Here is a 19,945-nt window from a genome sequence, read left to right on the forward strand (position 1 = left end):
TTAACAAAAGTAATGTTTAATAAAGTTAAGATGAACGCTTACGGGAACAGTTACCTATTAATGATGTTTTGTCAGTCTCAACGACAGAGACAATGCTCTACAAATCCATTACTCCTTCTAAAGGACGATGTACATTGTTTTCTGCCGCTTACTGTCAATTCTAGTGTGACGATTTTCGAAATTAGAATATCATTTAATCAAGAAAACATGCCATTTTGCCATGTAAGTAATCCTCCAACATGGCAAGTAGGTATTCTGGAATCGGGGGAACTGAAAATCCTCTTCCTCGTAAATATTTAGCGGTAGCTGTATATAACTTTAGGTCAGGGACAGATCAGAAAATTAATCTGATCTTTCAACTAAGCTAAGAGCATGTAAGCCCTCTTGGGAATTGCTTTAGATGGAAGATATACTACTGCACTGGCTTCACATAAGTTAGACGTTTACTGAAGACTCCTGAATAGTTATAAATCTTCCTTTGAATAATTGGGTATTTCCCTACTTTTGAATTTGATAAATATCATTATTTTTATAAACTAGGATAAAAATAATGACGTACGCTGAAAAAAATATTGAAATCCAACAAAGATTTACAAAGTTACAGGCATTTTAATTTTGGAGTGGGAGGGTCTTCTATCCCTTTCTCGCAAAACTAAATTTGTATGAAACCGCACGAAGCTACTATGGCATTAGTGAGGTGTGACGTCAAAATGTTATATCGCTATCTGTGTCTAATCAGAAATATTTAAATTCTTATAACTTTTTTGTTATTTGATCGATTTAATTAGTTTTTTCAGTTTACGTCATTATTTTTATCCTAGTTTATAATAAAGTAATAAAAAAATTAGAGTCAAATACCCAATTGAAGTAATTCAGTTAGAGAAAAATAATTTGGAGACCCTGGGGCCATGGAGTCTTAGTGCAAAAATATTTTCACGAGACATTTCAACGCGATTAATAGCCTCATCTGGTGACAGAAGGGCTGGCTCATTTTTTGCGCAACGGATCAGCCTGGCTGTCCATCGCGGAAATTCAGCAAGTATTCTTGTCACTATTCCACGCGGGCATGATTTGTACAGTAATTAGGGATCGGGACTTTTCACAATTCATTTTAAATATACTTACCTAGGTACGTATTGATGTTCCCAACATTCGTACCAATTTTTAGCTCCATGCGAATTATTGTAACCTAAAAATATGTATTTTTGACTGGACTACATACTTAGATTAATAAATTGATTGTATGCCGGAATATAATATGATTTAAATTATATCTTCTACCTTCACTACCCTATGATAGTACCAATTTTGAATAAATGCTTTTGAGTTTGATCGGGCATAAGATAGGAAAGGACAGCTTAAAAAGCATTTACAGCACGCGGCCAAAAGTGATGAACATCGGCCTTTGGAATGATATTTCATCTTTGTAGAGCGTTGTCTCTGTCAATCATACCCAAATGACGTTTTGTCGGTCTCAACGACCGAGACAGTACTCTACAAATCTGTTATATCCTTCTAAAGATCGATGTTCATCACTTTCGGCCGCGTTCTGTAGATATTTGGTTTACCATCCAACTCAAGTTGCAGTTCAGTATCCAAGTACTGGCCGACCTTCACCCAGTGGTAGACTCCTCGGGACACCTGCTTGAAGTGCAGGATGTTGTAGCGCGCTGGCCCGTCGCCGTTGGCGTCGAAGCGGAACTCGTCGCCGCTTAGACCTGGTTCGGGAGATTTATATTTTTAAACTACAGTCAAATTGACATAGTCCAAACTATTAGCAAGTTGAAGTGACAGTGGGCAGGTCATCCCATCCGATATCCGGGATCCTGAGACGCCTTATAGTTGACGCGGACGGTACCGCTGCGGATTTTAGTGGGTATGCTGAAGGCTGTAAAAATTGCCAGTGAGTCCCACCCTTGAGTGGGATGCGTATTGCGTAGTTGCATTTTTACCTGCGAAAAAAAAAAGCCTGTCGTAGAGGCGATGGCCGTTAGAGCCGGAAAGTCCTTGAGTGGAGACCGCGTTTAAGCAAGCGTAATGTGGGACGCCCTCCAGCACGATGGACCAACGATATTAAAGAAAAAAGAAAGAAAGAAAAGTTTATTCACCAAACTGTGCCATACATCACATCTTATAGTTAAGAGCTGGCTGGTGAGCCCAACGCGGTTCAAGCAAAAGAAGCGCCGGAACAAACTGTCATGTATGGCACAACCCGAAAAAGGGTCCCAGCTATTATATTAAGAGGCTTGCGGAAAGTTGCTGGATGAGGAAGGCTGAGGAAAGGACTGGGTGTGATGGCGCTCTTTATGTTAAGATGCTACATTAATACAACAGTTGCTATTTGCTAAGCTGTTAGAATAATGATTGTCTTTCTATACAATATTATTCATCATGAAAAATGACGCTCTTTGACTAAAAAATCGTTTAAACTTTAACGTCTTTAACTCAACATACAGTGATTTTGCACTAAACTTTAAAACTTTGTTATTACGTGTAAGGATGACTCTACTCAAGGTTTCTGAAATTACTGAGCTTTGAAGTTTAAGTGCACCAACTAACTACGAAGTTGTACAGTTATTGCAAGAAGGAATCAGTGCAGGTTTTAAAGTTAACTCGTTCAAGTGCTCTTTCTTTTCCTTTTACTCTTTAATTTTTGTTCGGAGAGAACGAAAACTTTAGCGAAAAGCACTTTCTTATTAGAGAGAGAGCCCGCGAGCGTCAGACTTTTGTTATTTAATAAAAACTGAAAGTTTCTGCGTATTGTCCCCAACATAGGAACGAACGATCAGCGACTATGAAGTTTGGATCATGGTGGCTTTGGGAGATAACTGGTACAAATGTGTTAAAAATCTTACGTCATGCACGTGTGAAGTCCGTCAATCTGCTCTTGGCCAGCATGGTGGACTATGGCCAAACCCTTCTCACTCTGAGAGGAGATCCATGCTCTGTAGTGAACCTTCTATGGGTTGATCATGATGACTTTCAAGTGTGTAGATATCTCAGATATTGCATAAACATAATTAAGACCATGTGCACGATAATTCACGACTTAAACTTTGGTCCAACTGTGGTAAATCCCATATGGGATGCTGGTAGCGAGTCCTCGATTGTATCAATGAACTTTGTGTGGAAGTATTTACATTAGAGCGGGTAGCGGGTAGTTCCAAATTCCCCGTGGAGTACCTGTCGCCGAAGTTCGGCAGGACATACTTCGGATCGTTTCAGCTTTGCCAACAGAAATATCCCTTGCGAGTTATAAGCTCAGTCCACTTATCGGTAAAGTCGCTCGTCTCCGCATACTTACCCTATGCATAACTTGTTTTTTTTATATTATTTTTTAAAATTTATATTCAATTAGTATAGGTACAAGACCCTGAACTGAGAAGGTTAGCAAGTAATACGGTTAGTCCGTGTGCCCCAAGTCAACCCGGTAAGTCACCGGGTTGACTTGGGGCGATGGGCAGGTATCGCAATAGATCAGCGTCTCGCAGAGCCCTCACTATGCATGACTCTGGGGAACCTTATAAGTGAACTGATGTTAAGTTAGCAGTAACTATATCAGTTAGTCCACTTACCGGTATAGTAGACTTTGTGCAGGTATCGCAATACATCAGCCTTTGCAGAGCCCTCCCTATGCCCGACTCTGGGGAACCTTATGAGTGAACTGATGTTAGGTTAGCAGTAACTATATCAGTTAGTCCACTTACCGGTAAAGTAGACTTTGTGCAGGTATCGCAATACATCAGCCTTTGCAGAGCCCTCCCTATGCCCGACTCTGGGGAACCTTATGAGTGAACTGATGTTAGGTTAGCAGTAACTATATCAGTTAGTCCACTTACCGGTAAAGTAGACTTTGTGCAGGTATCGCAATACATCAGCCTTTGCAGAGCCCTCCCTATGTCTGACTCTGGGGAACCTTGTGAGTGAACTGATGTTAAGTTAGCAGTAACTATATCAGTTAGTCCACTTACCGGTAAAGTAGACTTTGTGCAGGTATCGCAATACATCAGCCTTTGCAGAGCCCTCCCTATGTCTGACTCTGGGGAACCTTGTGAGTGAACTGATGTTAGGTTAGCAGTAACTATATCAGTTAGTCCACTTACCGGTAAAATAGACTTTGTGCAGGTATCGCAATACATCAGCGTTTGCAGAGCCCTCCCTATGCCTGACTCTGGGGAACCTTGTGAGTGAACTGATGTTAGGTTAGCAGTAACTATATCAGTTAGTCCACTTACCGGTAAAATAGACTTTGTGCAGGTATCGCAATACATCAGCGTTTGCAGAGCCCTCCCTATGCCTGACTCTGGGGAACCTTGTGAGTGAACTGATGTTAGGTCAGCAGTAACTATATCAGTTAGTCCACTTACCGGTAAAATAGACTTTGTGCAGGTATCGCAATACATCAGCGTTTGCAGAGCCCTCCCTATGCCTGACTCTGGGGAACCTTGTGAGTGAACTGATGTTAGGTTAGCAGTAACTATATCAGTTAGTCCACTTACCGGTAAAATAGACTTTGTGCAGGTATCGCAATACATCAGCGTTTGCAGAGCCCTCCCTATGCCTGACTCTGGGGAACCTTGTGAGTGAACTGATGTTAGGTTAGCAGTAACTATATCAGTTAGTCCACTTACCGGTAAAATAGACTTTGTGCAGGTATCGCAATACATCAGCGTTTGCAGAGCCCTCCCTATGCCTGACTCTGGGGAACCTTGTGAGTGAACTGATGTTAGGTTAGCAGTAACTATATCAGTTAGTCCACTTACCGGTAAAGTTGACTTTGCGCAAGTATCGCAACAGATCAGCGCCGCTGGCGGGCCGCATCGCCTCGCAGAGTCCTCCTCTGCCTCCGCATACCTCCCTGTGCATGTCTCTGGGGACAACGACAGTTACTTTAAGCTAACGAACAATAATTATCAAAGGTTACTGATGTCAGACGCCTGAGAGTTCTCCATAATGTTTTCAAAGTTGTAGTGAAGCCAGCCAACTACCAATCCACCTTTGGCCAGCGCAGTGGACTATGGCCAACCGTTCTCATTTTGTGAGGAGATCCGTAGTGAGTCGGTGATAGGTTGGTCACGATGGTGGTGGCTATGAATTTACCCGGGTCTTGCCACATGATACCTTGCTTTGTACGTGTGTTGCCTGTTGTATGGTGCAGGGTGTATGCCACCCTTCAGAGGTGGAATGCCCCCTTTACATGCAGGGTGTATGTAAAGGGGAGCATGCCACCTCTGTTCACTGCTGACGCGTTGCTGGCCTATCCTACGACTAATTATATAAAACGAAAATGTGACCGACTGATCTATCAACGCACAGCGCAAACTACTGGACGGATCGGGCTGAAATTTGGCACACAGATAGCTATTATGACGTAGACATTCGCTAAGAAAGGATTTTTGAAAATTCAACCCCTAAGGGGATGCAATAGGAGTTTGAAATTTGTGTAGTTCACGCGGAGCGTAAGGTGATCTAGATATACACATCTTGATTAAACCCCCTTAATCTACACATTGTATGCATGAGGAATCCATTTGGATAATTAATTGAGTACATATCACTTCAATTCTATACACATGAAGGATATAGTATCTATCTTAGTTAGCCATTTATTTTAAGGGTTGGATACGTACAACGCGCGGCGGAAACAAATTAAGCCTACCTGTCCACTAGTGTGGAGCTAGTTTTTTTTTAATATTAGCCATTTTTTAAATGACTAATATTCCCCTTTCCTCTCCAATTAAGCGTCAGGCTTGTGCTAGGAGTAGATACGACAATAGTGCAACGGGCGGGGTTTGAACCGTCGACCTTTCAGTTTTCAGTCCACTCCTATACCGGTTGAGCTATTGAGGCTCTAGTTAGCGGAGTGGAGCGGAAAAGTGATGCGGAGCGGAGTTGCAGACTGTTTCTGTCCATAGACGCGGAGCTAGCTAACGGAGCGGAGCGAGAAAGTAGGTAATGCGGAGCGGAGTTGCGGACAGTGTTTTGTGTTTTTTCATACGCGGTGCCCCGCTCCGCTTGTCCACTCCGCTTCCCCACTCCGCGTTAAAATGTATGCTTTTTTTAAACTAGTCCACAAATCCTTGTCCACTGAAGCGGAGCGGGAGTTTTATGCAATTCTATTGGTTAAATAAATAAATAAATAAAATAAAAATCTTTTTTATTCGAATAAACTTTTACAAGTACTTTCGAATAGTCGGATGCATCTACCACTGGTTCGGAATGCCTTTTCTACCGAAAAGAACCAGCAAGAAACTCGGAAACTCTTTTCAAATATTTGATATAGTACACGATTATGTCATAAATAAAATGGTATTTGCAGTCTTGTGCGTTGCTGGAACGAGCTGCAGGTCAAATCCACGCTCTTTTATCATTTAGATAATCTTCAATTGTGTAATATGCTTTTTTCAGGAGCATATTTTTAATAGATTTTTTAAACTTGTGCAAAGGTAAGTCCAAAATAGTTTGCGGGATTTTATTATAAAAGGTAATACCCATACCCACAAATGACTTTTGGACTTTCCTGAGGCGGAAGGCAGGAGCTGCAAGCTTGTTTCTGTTTCTAGTTAGCCTATTGTGTAGATCACCAATTTTCTTGTAACTAAGAATATTTTGTCTTACAAAAATTATGTTATTATAAATAAATTGAGAGGCTACTGTAAGAATTTCTATTTCCTTAAAATTCTCTCAAAGGGAATCGCGTGGTCTTAAGTTATAAATTGCGCGTATTGCCCTTTTTTGTAATACAGAATGTAATATTCTCCCAATATCTGCCGCTTTACCCCATATTAAGATTCCATAAGACATAATACTATGGAAGTAAGCAAAATATACTATCTTTGCGGTTTCCACGTCAGTTAACTGCCGAATCTTTCTAACAGCGTAAGCGGCAGAGCTCAATTTGCTAGCAAGAGTTGATATATGGGTGCCATCTAAGGTTATCCCCAAAAATGTTGTTAATATTTGCACTGTTCCGCTCCGCTCCCCTCTTCTCTGCACCAGTGAACAGGTAGCCTTGTGGGGGTTTTAGAACTTCTTATACAGGATTTATGTCCACGTACAAAGTTTTGCCCGGTGGTTTAGAATCGAAAATAATTATAATAGATCTAATAAATTAAAAAGATGCTTTATTTTCAAGTTTTGGTCATGAATTCATAATATGTCGAGGTGTCGAGTTTGCGTTTTCATACATTAGGATTTTTTGGAAAATTTTCTAATCGACCGTTAACTCTAATACGTTAAACACAACACGTATCCTAAAGAGTGTAGAGAGAGCCATAATATAGCTAGTTGCATAACAGTTACTTTGAAAGAAATTGAAAAAAATGTAGTTTCAATAGAGAAGTAGGGCAGCTTTTCTGTGTGAATGGATACATGGTATTCAACCCCAATTCAACACTCTCTACAGAAAATTGAATGCGAATACTAAATAACTGGAAGCTTTATAAGTATATTTTTATAATTAGGGTTCCGTACCTCAAAAGGGAAAACGTAACCTTTAAAGGATCACTTTGTTGACTGTCTGTCTGTCTGTCAAGAAACCCACAGGGTATTTCCCATTGACCTAGAATCATGAAATTTAGCATGTAGGTAGGTCTTCTGACAGACATTCGGGGAAAAATCCGAAAACCGTGAATTTGTGGTTACATCACACAAAAAAAAATTGTGGTCATAAACTAATAATTAGGATTTTCAATTTTCAAAGTGAGATAACTATATCAAGTGGGGTATCATTATGAAAGGTCTTCACCTGTACATATTAAAACAGATTTTTATGTACTTATCATAGTTTTTGAACTATCGTGCAAAATGTCCAAAAAATGCGACTGTAAGTAGTACTCGTTGCGCGAGCCTGACTCGCACTTGGCCGGTTTTTGTAATATTATTTTATGATGTAACCACAAGTTCATGGTTTTCAAGTTTTTCCTTTACTTGTACTATAAGACCTGCCTACCTGCAAAATTCAATGATTCGAGATCAACGGGAAGTAGCCTATAGGCTTCTTGACAAACACAACGGACAGACAGACAACGAAGTGATCCTATAAGGGTTCCTTTTTTAACCGACTTCTTAATTTTGAGGTACGGAACCCTAAAAATAACTTATTGCTATGGCATAAAAACTAAAGTCATGAAGCTAAAAGGGTCGCAATGGCTTTAAAATGGATTCAAGCCAATTAAATAATTAAGAGGGTGCTGGAATGACGACCTTGCACCGGAAGACGCAGCGTTGGAAGACCCCCCACTAGGTGGACGGACGACATCAGACGAGTCGCAGGGAGCCGCTAGATCCAGGCGGCGGCGCAAGACCGTGGCGTGTGGAAGTCCCTACAAGAGACCTATGTCCAGCAGTGGACGTCTATTGGTTGATGATGATGATGATGATGATGATGATGATGATGATGATGATGATGATGATGATGATGATGATGATGATGATGATGATGATGAATAAGAGGGTCGTGGCTTAGCGGGTGCGTGGGCCTGCTGGCGTTGCTAGGGTAGGTACGATTTATTGAGGGTGGCTTAATAGCTTTAAGGTGATATTTTACAGTGTGTGTGATATCTTGACAGACACGACAGACAACAAAGTGAGTGTTCCTATAAGGGTTCCTTTTTTAAACGACTTCTTCCTTTCGAGGTACGGAACCCTAAAAATAACTTATTGCTATGGCATAAAAACTAAAGTCATGAAGCAAAAAGGGTCACGATGGCTTTAAAATGGATTCAAGCCAATTAATTAAGAGGGTCGTGGCTTAGAGGGCGCGCGGGCCTGCCGGCGTTGTAAGGGTAGACGTACGATTTATTAAGGGTGGCTTAATCTTAGATTTAAGGTAATATTTTACAGTGTGTGTGATATAAGACTGAAAAACCCGCCCAAATGCGAGTCAGACTCGCGCACCGAGGGTTCCATATTATTACAGTCGTATTTTATCGACATTTTGCACGATAAATCAAAAACTATGATGCATAAAAATAAATAAAAATCTGTTTTAGAATATACAGATAAAGCCCTTTCATGTTATGACACGCCACTTGGTATAGTTATCTTACTTTGAAAATCGAAAAAACTATTTGTTCATGAACAACTTTTTTTTTGTGATGTATTTGCGCTATAAGACCTCGACCTATCTGCAAAATTTCATGATTCTAGGTCAACGGGAAGTACCCTGTAGGTTTATTGACAGACCGACAGACAGACAATAAAGTGATCCTATAAGGGTTCCGTTTTTCCTTTTGAGGTACGGAACCCTAAAAACTGGCAACGCTGATCTGTTGCACCGTTGTGACGTGATTGAAGGACAAACCAATAAACCAACAAACAAACGCACTTTCGCATTTATAATAAGGGTACTGATGCTATTTCCCATTCCACCAACCACAGAAAAACCTAAATGCGAAATTCCGCGTGTGACTTTTCTCTCGCACGTACTTATTCTAAATCCGCGCATACCACACGTGTGTATGTGTGTACGTGTGTATGTGTGTATGTGTGTACGTGTGTATGTGTGTACGCCAAACCCACGTTTAATAAGAGAACAATTTGTTTTACCCTAGTTCTGCCCGGAATGCCTCAAATAGTTTGCAGGGACCTTAATTACAGTTTGAATTCGCGACAACACTGAAACGGGTTGAGGTGTTTAGTTGTTATAACTACACTTAGAACTAAAATGGTATCTGCTAACAAATTATATAGAAACTAGATGATGCCCGCTACTTCGTTCGCGTGGATTTAGTTTTTTAAAAATCCCATGGGAATTCCTTGATTTTCCAGGATCAAAAGTAGCCCCGGGATGCAAGCTATCTCTGTACCAAAATTTATCAAATTTGGTTTAACAGATGCGGCGTGAAAAGCTAGCGAACAAACAGACAGACAAAACAACAGACAGACAGACACACTTTCGCATTTTATAATAAGTATTAGTATGGATTACTACCTATCTGACGGCTTCTTTCGAGTAGAATTTCTGAAAATCACGGTTCGTAATCGTAAGTCTTATAAGAGAGAGAGAGAGTTAAGAGATAAGCACAAAATGAGAACTCACTCTCCATTTTAGCTCTTAGATCAAGATGTGTCAACTGTCATGTCAATAGTACGATTCACCCATATAAGCTGTATATACAGGATGTAACCAGAACGCTAGCAAAAACTTAGCGTTATTGTTATACAATCTAAACACAATCCAATACCAATAACCATTTGCCTCATTTTGTACTTTTAGTGATTTAGTCTTTTTCAAACCCGTAATGTACCTATAGCGTGTAAAACTGGGCTTTTTTAAACATATTTTCGCGTTTTCTTGTGGTATCATTTATCTGTGATCATGAGAACTATTACGTGTTTTCGTTTTTGCCAGCGTTCTGGTTACACCCTGTATCCATACTTATTACTTATTTTACTTATTTACTTATTTTACTTATTTACTTATATACTTATAATATTATAAATGCGAAATTGTGTCTGTCTGCTAGCTTTTCACGGCTCAACCGTTCAACCGATTTTGACGAAATTTGGTACAGATATAGTTTACATCCCGGGGAAGGATATAGGCTACTTTTTATCCCGGAAAATTGAAGAGATCCCACATAATTTTAAAAACCTAAATCCACGCGAGCATCATCTAGTTTTCAATAAAAAAAGTCTTGTAGCTATGTTATTATAATAGCACTAGCTGATCCCCGCGGCTTCGCCCGCGTAGATTTAGGTTTTTAAAGATCCCGTATAGCCTATGTCACTCAGGAATAATGTAGCTTTCTACTGGTGAAAGAATTTTTAAAATCGGTTCAGTAGTTCTAAAGATTACCCCCTACAAACAAACTTAACGACATTACCTCTTTATATAATATTAAAATCGGTCCAGTCGTTTTTGAGCCTATTCAGTACAAACAAACAAACAAACAAACAAACAAACAAACAAACAAACAAACAAAGTTTTCCTCTTTATAATATTAGTGTAGACAACGGGCCGTGCAGCAGAAATCGTAATATTTTAATTTCGCCATAACTTCAAAACCAAACGTCCAATTTTAATCATTCAAAGACCAAATATTGGGGCCGATTCTCTAGGCGGTTTTCTAATTTTAAAATGTCTAATATTAGACTTAGAAAGGTGTGTTATTCTGAAAACCCACTTAAATGACAGGTCTAACCTAAAATTGAATTTGACAGCACTAAACTATTCAATTTAGATTTTAAAGAGCAAAAGTTATTCTGTTGCACGAACTAAATGCCTAAATTAAGAAACGTCAACCTAAAATTTTCTAAAATTAGAGTGGACCTCGCGAGGTGCCCACTAAATTTAAAGAGTCTGCTTAAATGGCAAAATGGACGTGTTTTGAAAGAAATATTTTTATTTGAGTTTAGAATTGTTATATTTAAGATAAAAAAAGTATCTTTTAAGTGTTTTAATTTAATTTAAACTTTATAAAATGGAAATATACGTGGTTTCTCTGGCTCGTCGTTAATTCACAAAAAATAATTAGGTTGGTTATCTACTTTGTTGTCTAAGAGTATCAGACACCTCCACAGACATCCTGGCGGCTTCAGCAAGGCAAACCTAAGATCCTTAAGTCTCCTTATTTCTTAACTAGCAAGTGGCAGCTGTTCGAAAATCCTGTGGGACTAGGATACTTTTCTGTAGGTACTTAGCTTACCTACCTACCTAATAAAAGTAGCCTATAAGTATATCCTTCACTAGTATGTGTCCTTGTGAAAAATCTCTGTGCCCAACTAGGTTAGATGCATAAAGGAACATACCCAGAGACAAAAACTTGCATAGGTAGCTACCTAAATATTAGTGTGAACATAAATCTTTGCCAATTAGGTATGCCAAGGTAAAACTTGATGCCTTGTTATCATTATCAATGAGATTAATTCCTACTACCTACTACTTATTGCTAAACATATCAAAAATAAAGCAGAATAAGTGTGGTGGTAGAGTAGGTACTTATAATAAAGTTTAAGTTCTAAAATCTTAATGAGTTCACCTAAAGGTTTATTTATAGGCTAAATTAACAGATTTTACATTTAGTTATGTCTTATACTTACATACCCCTAGTATTGAACTAAGTACTTGAGTAGTACCCAGTTACTTCTTTATTTTCAACTCAGTAGATACCTGCTTGAAAGACTACCTATTACATGCATAAGTAGGTACTTATACTAGCTACAGTACAGTATAGATAACTACAACTAACTGACATAGCCTGGGTTCACTTTAATCATCTGATAAGTTTTAGTTGAGAAGTACCTAGTAGATACATCTTGTAATTCCTAAACATAACATGATAGGATCTTGTTGAGTTTACCTATATAGGTATACCCATACCCATATGGGTATACCTATATAGGTATACCCATACCCATATGGGTATCACATTTCAGGTTAACTAGCTGACCTGCCTGAGTTGTACCTGCCCCAGCTTTGTTCGGGTGGAATAAGTACCTATGTAAGTATCTGAAAATTATGTCGTAGTGGTCTATATAGGTACTTAAAGTAAACGTTCCTTACATGCAAATTCTCAAGTTTTTAAACTCAGCAGCTTAATAAATTACTAGACTCAGGAGTCAGCAGCTTATATGCTGATGTCAGTCAGTCAGTTTATATTTTTACATTTACATAATATGTACAGAAGAGAGAGAGAAAAGCTAGGACTTCTCCATAACATCCTCAAAAATGTGTGAAGTCTTCCAATCCGCACTTGGTCAGTGTGGTAGATTATGGCCAAAACACCTTATTCGGAGAGGTGACCCGTGCTCAGTAGTAGTGACCCGGCGATGGATTGATAATGATGATGATGATGATGATGTACTGACCTAGCTACCTGCCTTTAGGTCACAAGAAGTATATAGGGTACTTCTAGTACCTAAAGTGATCCTATAATGGTTCCTTTTGAGGTATGGAACCCATAGTTAGAAGAGAAATAACGTCAAAAAATAATTTGATTTCTTTTATCTTTTCTAGATCTATTTTATTGAAAACGGACTAAAGTTTTCTACACATTCCTATAATTCTACAAATTAATACAGAAATCTATAGACTCAACCTTTATTTAGTTTGAAATCTATAGATCTCTGACTTTGCATAGACTTAAGATACTGATAAAAGAGACAGAGTTATATCATTGGCATAAATCTGTCTCGTTTTAACTGAAACTTACGTCAGAGCAAAGTCAAAGTATGCTCTCTATACATATCTGTGCTTAAAGTATTATGTTTTAACTATGTCTAGTCTGAGCTAATTCAAAGTATAAGTACTCTATAGATTTTAGCCAAAGAATATGCAAACCTCAAAAAATGATTTTATAATTGTTATGGTGAAGACTGCATTGAAATTGATATAAATAGGGACTGAAAACTAATTTTGAACTATTTATACCTATAGATTATAAATTTCATTTTTCAGGTAGTACTAGTACAACTAAGTCATACTACAGCTGCTCAGTATGATGAAGGCAAGAATTTCCTAACAAAAGCAAGAAAACTTCAATCAGATACTTAATTAACAATTACTTTTATTAAATAAAATAATAAAATATATACATATGTTTCATTCTGTACTGTACATAATTAATATTTATTTCAATAACATTTAAATAAAAATTAAGTTTAGGAAACAACTGTTCATTTTTGGTAGATGAGTGACGGAACATCTTTTTAACTCGCAGACTCCATATACTCGGTTTCATGAAATGGGCTGAAATAAAAATTATCAACGTTGAAAGTTTGTTATGTTGATGTGTTGAAAGGTGTAATGTATCCTACACTTCAATTTTTTGCTATGCATACTAGCTGTTTACTATGCAATTAAGCATCACTTTCTTTAACGGTGAACCAAACCATTGTGAGGAAACCTAAATGCCTGAGAGTTCTCCATAGTGTTCTCAAAGGTGTGTGAAATCTGTCAATGTGCACTCGGCCAGAGTGGTGGACAATGGCCAAACTCTTCCCGTTTTGAGAGGAGTCCCCTGCTCAGTAGTCAGCCGGCAATGAGTTGATCGTGTGATGATACTAACTGTTGCCTGTAATTATTATTTTTATATAGGTATGCTACACTTCCATTTTTTGCTATATTATAATATGTACTAGCTGTTTAATAAGCAATTAAGTATCACTTTCTTTAACCGTGAAGGAAAACATTGTGAGGAAACCTACATGCCTGAGAGTTCTCCATAGTGTTCTCAAAGGTGTGTGAAGTCTGTCAATCTGCACTTGGACAGAGTGGTGGACTATGGCCAAACTACATTTTGAGAGGTGAGCTGGCAATGAGTTGATCATTATGATGATACCAGCTGTTACCTGTTATTATTATTATTATACACGTAGGTATATACATTCAATCTTGATCTTGTAGGTACTTTCATGCCTTAAATCACATTACCGCCTTAGTTTGTTGAATTCATAGCAGAATTCATGGATACCTCGTTCCACGTCCTTGCACGCCAGATTTGTAAGTATACCGCCAAGTTTCAGAACTTCCTCGCTGTATATTCCTTTACCTGTATATTCAATGTACTCTGTGGCAGTCAGTTATTTAGGATGATTGCTTTTCATCTGTTTGCATTGATTTCCTAGCAAGAGTTTGACAATTAGGTACCTCGGTGATTTCAAGGTAAGGTAGGTAGGTAAGATTCCAAGATAAATTCTTTGCTTTTATCTATTTTATGCACATAACCACTATTTCACAAAGTTTTGTAACAAAAACTAAGATTCTTTAACCACAAAACACAAAGAAATTAGGTTAGAAATTATATTTGCAACAAAAATAATAGATCTGTTTTTTTAACTAGTTTTACGGCTCTGGGTTCTAGCACTTTTGATCAAAGACTTAAGCCTACTTCACACGATAAAATGAACAAAACTTCAATTTTCGACACTTTTATTGTGATTCGACCTAAATAAATCAAGTAAAGTTATTATTTTTGTATTTCAAGTAACATCGTTCGATATTTTTCGCAAAAAATAGTTTTAAGATTAAAGGGGAAAATCAAACACAAATTTAGTGCAGTTCTTGTTATCTTAAATAGCAACACTTACTATTCAATTCAAACGTCATTTTAGACGGCCATTTAGGATGTTTAAATTTAGTTGAAGCAAAAAAGCGAATGCAGTTTAGAAATAGAAATCCTAAAATTAAAGAATCTAAAATTTAGTTTAGGTTTAGGTTAGAGTACAACAGAATTAGCGCCATTATCTCCATAAACTGTTCTTAGTGATGAAACCATTTATTTTGATAAGGATTAATAGCATGAGTAAAATAAACGCGTTTAAATGTAGTCCAAAAAAAATTCAAGATTTTTAAATAAAAAAATGGTTGCTGTGCCTCACTCGACATAGATGGGTATAGTGTGTCGCGGACTTTTTTGTAGATATTTATAAGATCTACAATTAATTAGAACATTTTATGGTTCTATCTTTTATAGTTTAGACAGCGTACGCAAAATAAGTAACTTTTCTGGTTGATTTTTTACACCTTGTGTCCGAAAAACCCAAATATCTTACGGAACCCTATTTTTTTTCCAAAATAAAATATAGCCTATGTTACTCGTGGATAATGTAGCTTTCGAATGGTGAAAGAATTTTTAAAATCGGTCCAGTAGTTTTTGAGCCTATTCAGTACAAACAAACAAACAAACAAACAAACAAACAAACAAACAAACAAACAAAGTTTTCCTCTTTATAATATTAGTGTAGATAATAGAGATAGGAAGCAAGTGTGATGTAGGGCTTAAAATGAGCTTAGGCGTAAAGCTCGAAGTGAGGCGTGGTTAGCTAACCTTAATCTCTGCCTAGCGTACACCGCGGTACATGACAGCTTCTAATCCAGCCGTGAGGAGATCAATGCTATGAGAGGCGCCTTTGATAACATTCATCTCGTCACAGTGGGATAAGATGAAATGTAGGTATATTACGCGACATGGCAATGTCGAGATGGCAATCGAGGTGTGAGGTGGGGGGACGCCCCGCACACCCGCACAGCGCCCGCGCTTTTCCGCACGGGGTTAGTGCGGGAGTACAGGGTGTTTCCGACCCGATTGCCATCTCGATCTGTCGCGTACTATACCCATGTTAAACTAAGCTGAGTTTTGGTAATTATCAGAAATACTTGACTCCACTTGGATTGGAGGGGAAAGGGGAATATTAGTCAGCAATTAACTTGGTTAATATTCTTAAAAAAATAAAGCATTGCGTAGGTAAATTGCATGATTTTAATCCTAAAATCTAAATGGACACCCGGTTTCATGTAAACCCGAATTAGCAGTTATTTGTGCATTTAGCACTGTGGTCGAGCTAACCAACAGGTGTTGGAAACAGCTGTATATTTCACCTGCAATGGCGGACATTCTGCTAATGACTGTGTGAATTGCACGGCGGAACCCGCAAGGAGCCTCGCTGGGAATCTATAACTAACCATGAACTGAGTTTAAATGGGTTCTACCAGTGCGAACCGAACATAACAATATTTCAGTGGAAACTCTTTTGCCAATTGCAAGCACTTACCCTATAATCTATCTAATCTTCTCTATATATAAAAATAAATCGCTGAATGTGTTGCTGATCGCAAATCTCGAGATCAGCTGAACCGATTTCGCTAATTCTTTTTTTATAATATTCCTTGAAGTACGAGGATGGTTCTTACGGAGAGAAAAATTTAAAAAAATGCCTGAAAAGGAATCGACTGTTAGGCGGTACGAAGTTCGCCGGGGCAACAGCTAGTCTTCTATATATACCTATAAAAGGAAAGGTGACTGACTGACTGATCTATCAACGCACAGCTCAAACTACTTGACGGATCGGGCTGAAATTTGGCATGCAGATAACTATTATGACGTAGGCATCCGCTAAGAAACGATTTTAGAAAATTCCACCCCTAAGGGGGTGAAATAGGGGTTCGAAATTCGTGTAGTCCACGCGGACGAAGTCACGAGCATAAGCTGGTAATATGTAGGTATAATCCCTACATTAAAGGAACTACCTAGTATGAGATTCTAGGTTCAAGTGGTTCAACCTTGGGTTCAACCGTTGCAAACGTGCAAAAAGACACACGGAAGTGTGTCAAAGCCAAGTTCGAATAAAAAAACTTCTGACAAGGACGGCGATGCACTGACACTGTGTATACGACACTGTGTTTGACGACCTCTCTGGCGCAGTGGTAAGCGCTGTGGTCTTATTAGTGGGAGGTCCCGGGTTCGATGCCTGGCAGGGATTTGGAATTTTATAATTTCTAAATTTCTGGTCTGGTCTGGTGGAAGGCCTCGGCCGTGGCTAGTTACCACCCTACCGGAAAAGCCGTGTCGCCAAACAATTTAGCGTTCCGGTACGATGCCGTGTAGAAACCAAAGATGTATGGGTTTAATAAAAACTGCCATACTCCTTCCAGGTTAGCCCGCTCCCACCTTAGACTGCATCGTCACTTACCATCAGGTGAGATTGCAGTCAAGGGCTAACTTGTATCTAAATTAAAAAAAACGAACCATTTCGAGCTATATAATCCCTGCATTAAAGAGACTAGTATGAGAGCTGATTTACACAGGGTCAGTAACTGACTACAAATTCGAGGCAAGTCAGTGCTGACCCGAAAAAAACCCTGTGTAAACTGATTTGAAGTCAGTACAGTGGCTTGAAGTCAGCGCTGACTTGAATATTCGGACACGAATATTTTAAAGTCAGTTGGCGCCCCCCGCCACCCGCGCACCCCCGCGCCAGCCAAATAAACCCCGTGTGTTACTTACTTCATGTAAACAGAAAGTCAGTCGCGGCGCCGACATTGACGCTGCGACTGACTTGTCTACTGACCCTGTGTAAATCAGCCTTAAGATTCTAAGATTCCACCTTATACTAGGACTTAGGATTTTACACTAAACATGTCATTGTTGTTGAATTTATAAACCTTTTCAATTGGAATTCCTCAGAATACAGCGAGAGTGGTGTGCACTCTGCAGGCCTCGAGAGTGACGTAAATAGACGTGAAATATTATTGCGGCCTTAACTTTGACATCTTACGTGACTTCTGAAACACTTTCCAAGTTATTTTTGCACTTTTTAGGATTCCGTACCTCAAAAGGAAAAACGAAACCCTTATAAGACTATGACTGAAATGAAATGAAATGAAAATGAAATGAAAATCTTTTTTATTCGTATAAACTTTTACAAGTGCTTACGAATAGTCGGATGCATCTACCACTGGTTCGGAATGCCTTTCCTGCCGAGAAGAACCAGCAAGAAACTGACTATGATATAGACTTAAGACTTTGTTGTCTGTCTGTCTGTCTGTCTGGCCGTCTGTCTGTCTGTCTGTCTGTCTGTCAAGAAATCTACAGGATAGTTCCCGTTGACCTAGAATCATGGAATTTAGCAGGTAGGTAGGCCTTATAGCAGACATTAGGGGAAAAATCTGAAAACCGTGAATTTGTGGTTACACAAAATTAAATTGTGTATTTTCAATTTTCGTAGTAAGATAATTATATCAAATGGGGTCTCATATGAAAGGGCTTCACCTGTCTAAAACAGATTTTTATTTATTTTTATGCGTCATAGTTTTTGAATTATCGTGCAAAATGTCGAAAAAATACGACTGTAGTAGGTACGGAATCCTTTTTCTACATTTCGTTATAAGAAACACAGATGTGTATAGGTATATGTGAAAACCGAGGCACTTGGGCGAAGCCAAATTGTATGTCACCGCTTTTCTATACCCTACTAAGTCAATGACATGAACCCAAAAGCTATATTCAGGGTATCTTTTTAAATCTCACATTAAAATTTCATGCATGAAATTTCCGCAGCTCTGCTTTCATGATTTCACGTTTGTTTTAGTAATTATAGCCCACTGGATACCGTTATTAAAATGTCTATTCCAAAAATTTATATTCCGTGAATTTCCATGAAATAGGTATTTCTCGAATTAATTGGTTATTTCGCTGGAAGATGGAAGGGTGAAATTACAATGTGTTTCATAAATTTACATAATGCCTACCTACGTATTATAGGTATCTATAATTGTTTTCAATCAAACAAAATATTTATAGTGACAAAATTTATTCCATTTTATATAAGTAACGTGTTTTCAAAAAATAAATTCTAAATTTAATTCTATATACAGTTTCATTTGTAATTGGTTGGTGACTCGATGAGTGCCCTAGAGATTTTTGTCTCTATCATTTGTATATGATTACGTAACAGAGAGAGCGCTTTACTAACTTCTCTCCGTGTATAGAGTAGAATAGATGTTGTACAACAAATACAAATACAAATCATTTATTTGCTGATTGTAGGTACATTAGTTATACCTAAGGTGTTAATTACATTTTGTTTTCTTTCGAGCTACAACCTGCCAACTATATAATAATAATGCCTGCTATATAATATATAGGTAGGTATCCTTAATATTAAACTTATTTCTTGGTAAGAAATAAGTTTAATATTAAGGATACCTACCTATATATTATATCGATTCCAAACAGCCAAATCGGTTCAGACTTCAAAGTAAGTCATAATTATTACAATTTAACTAATGGCAAAAAAGAGCAATACATATTATTATTATTATTATTATGTTAAAATAAGTACCTCTTAATATTACAATTATGTCAAATAAGTTAGTAAAAATAAACATTTCTTAAGTCTTATAATCTCCAACAGAGCCAACAGAATATAAATTGGCGGGTCATTAACCAGTCAGTAAACTTATTTTTAAATTTGTGTAAAAACGCCTAATAATCATAGCGGAGATTATTTTGAATTTGACTTTAATATTCATGGCAATTCACTAGCCATAATATTTCCGCGCCCTAACGAGTAGGTTCCTATAGTTAATTCCCGCGATCGTGTAGTCGTGTAGCACGAATAGTAATTGACACTGTCAGATCCACTGCTTTCCAATACAATTAGGCCATTCGAGTATTGCTGGCAGGCACGAGTCTAATTAATTATTTATTGCTACACAACG

The 19,945-nt window shown here is 38.1% G+C and overlaps 1 protein-coding gene across 1 annotated transcript in view; it reads right to left on the reverse strand.

Moving 5' to 3' along the window:
* LOC117989190 (metabotropic glutamate receptor 2-like) overlaps positions 1 to 19,945 on the reverse strand; it is a 221,558-nt gene that overhangs the window by 27,428 nt on the left and 174,185 nt on the right. The window contains exons 10-11 of the mRNA XM_034976516.2: positions 4,764 to 4,870; positions 1,569 to 1,718 (exon numbers count right to left, since the gene is read on the reverse strand). Of these exons, the coding sequence (XP_034832407.1) occupies positions 1,569 to 1,718; positions 4,764 to 4,870 (257 nt within the window). The remainder of the gene's footprint in view (positions 1 to 1,568; positions 1,719 to 4,763; positions 4,871 to 19,945) is intronic.

This window comes from Maniola hyperantus, chromosome 15, assembly GCF_902806685.2.
Source record: "Maniola hyperantus chromosome 15, iAphHyp1.2, whole genome shotgun sequence".
In the NCBI taxonomy this organism is placed as follows: Eukaryota; Metazoa; Arthropoda; class Insecta; order Lepidoptera; family Nymphalidae; genus Maniola; species Maniola hyperantus.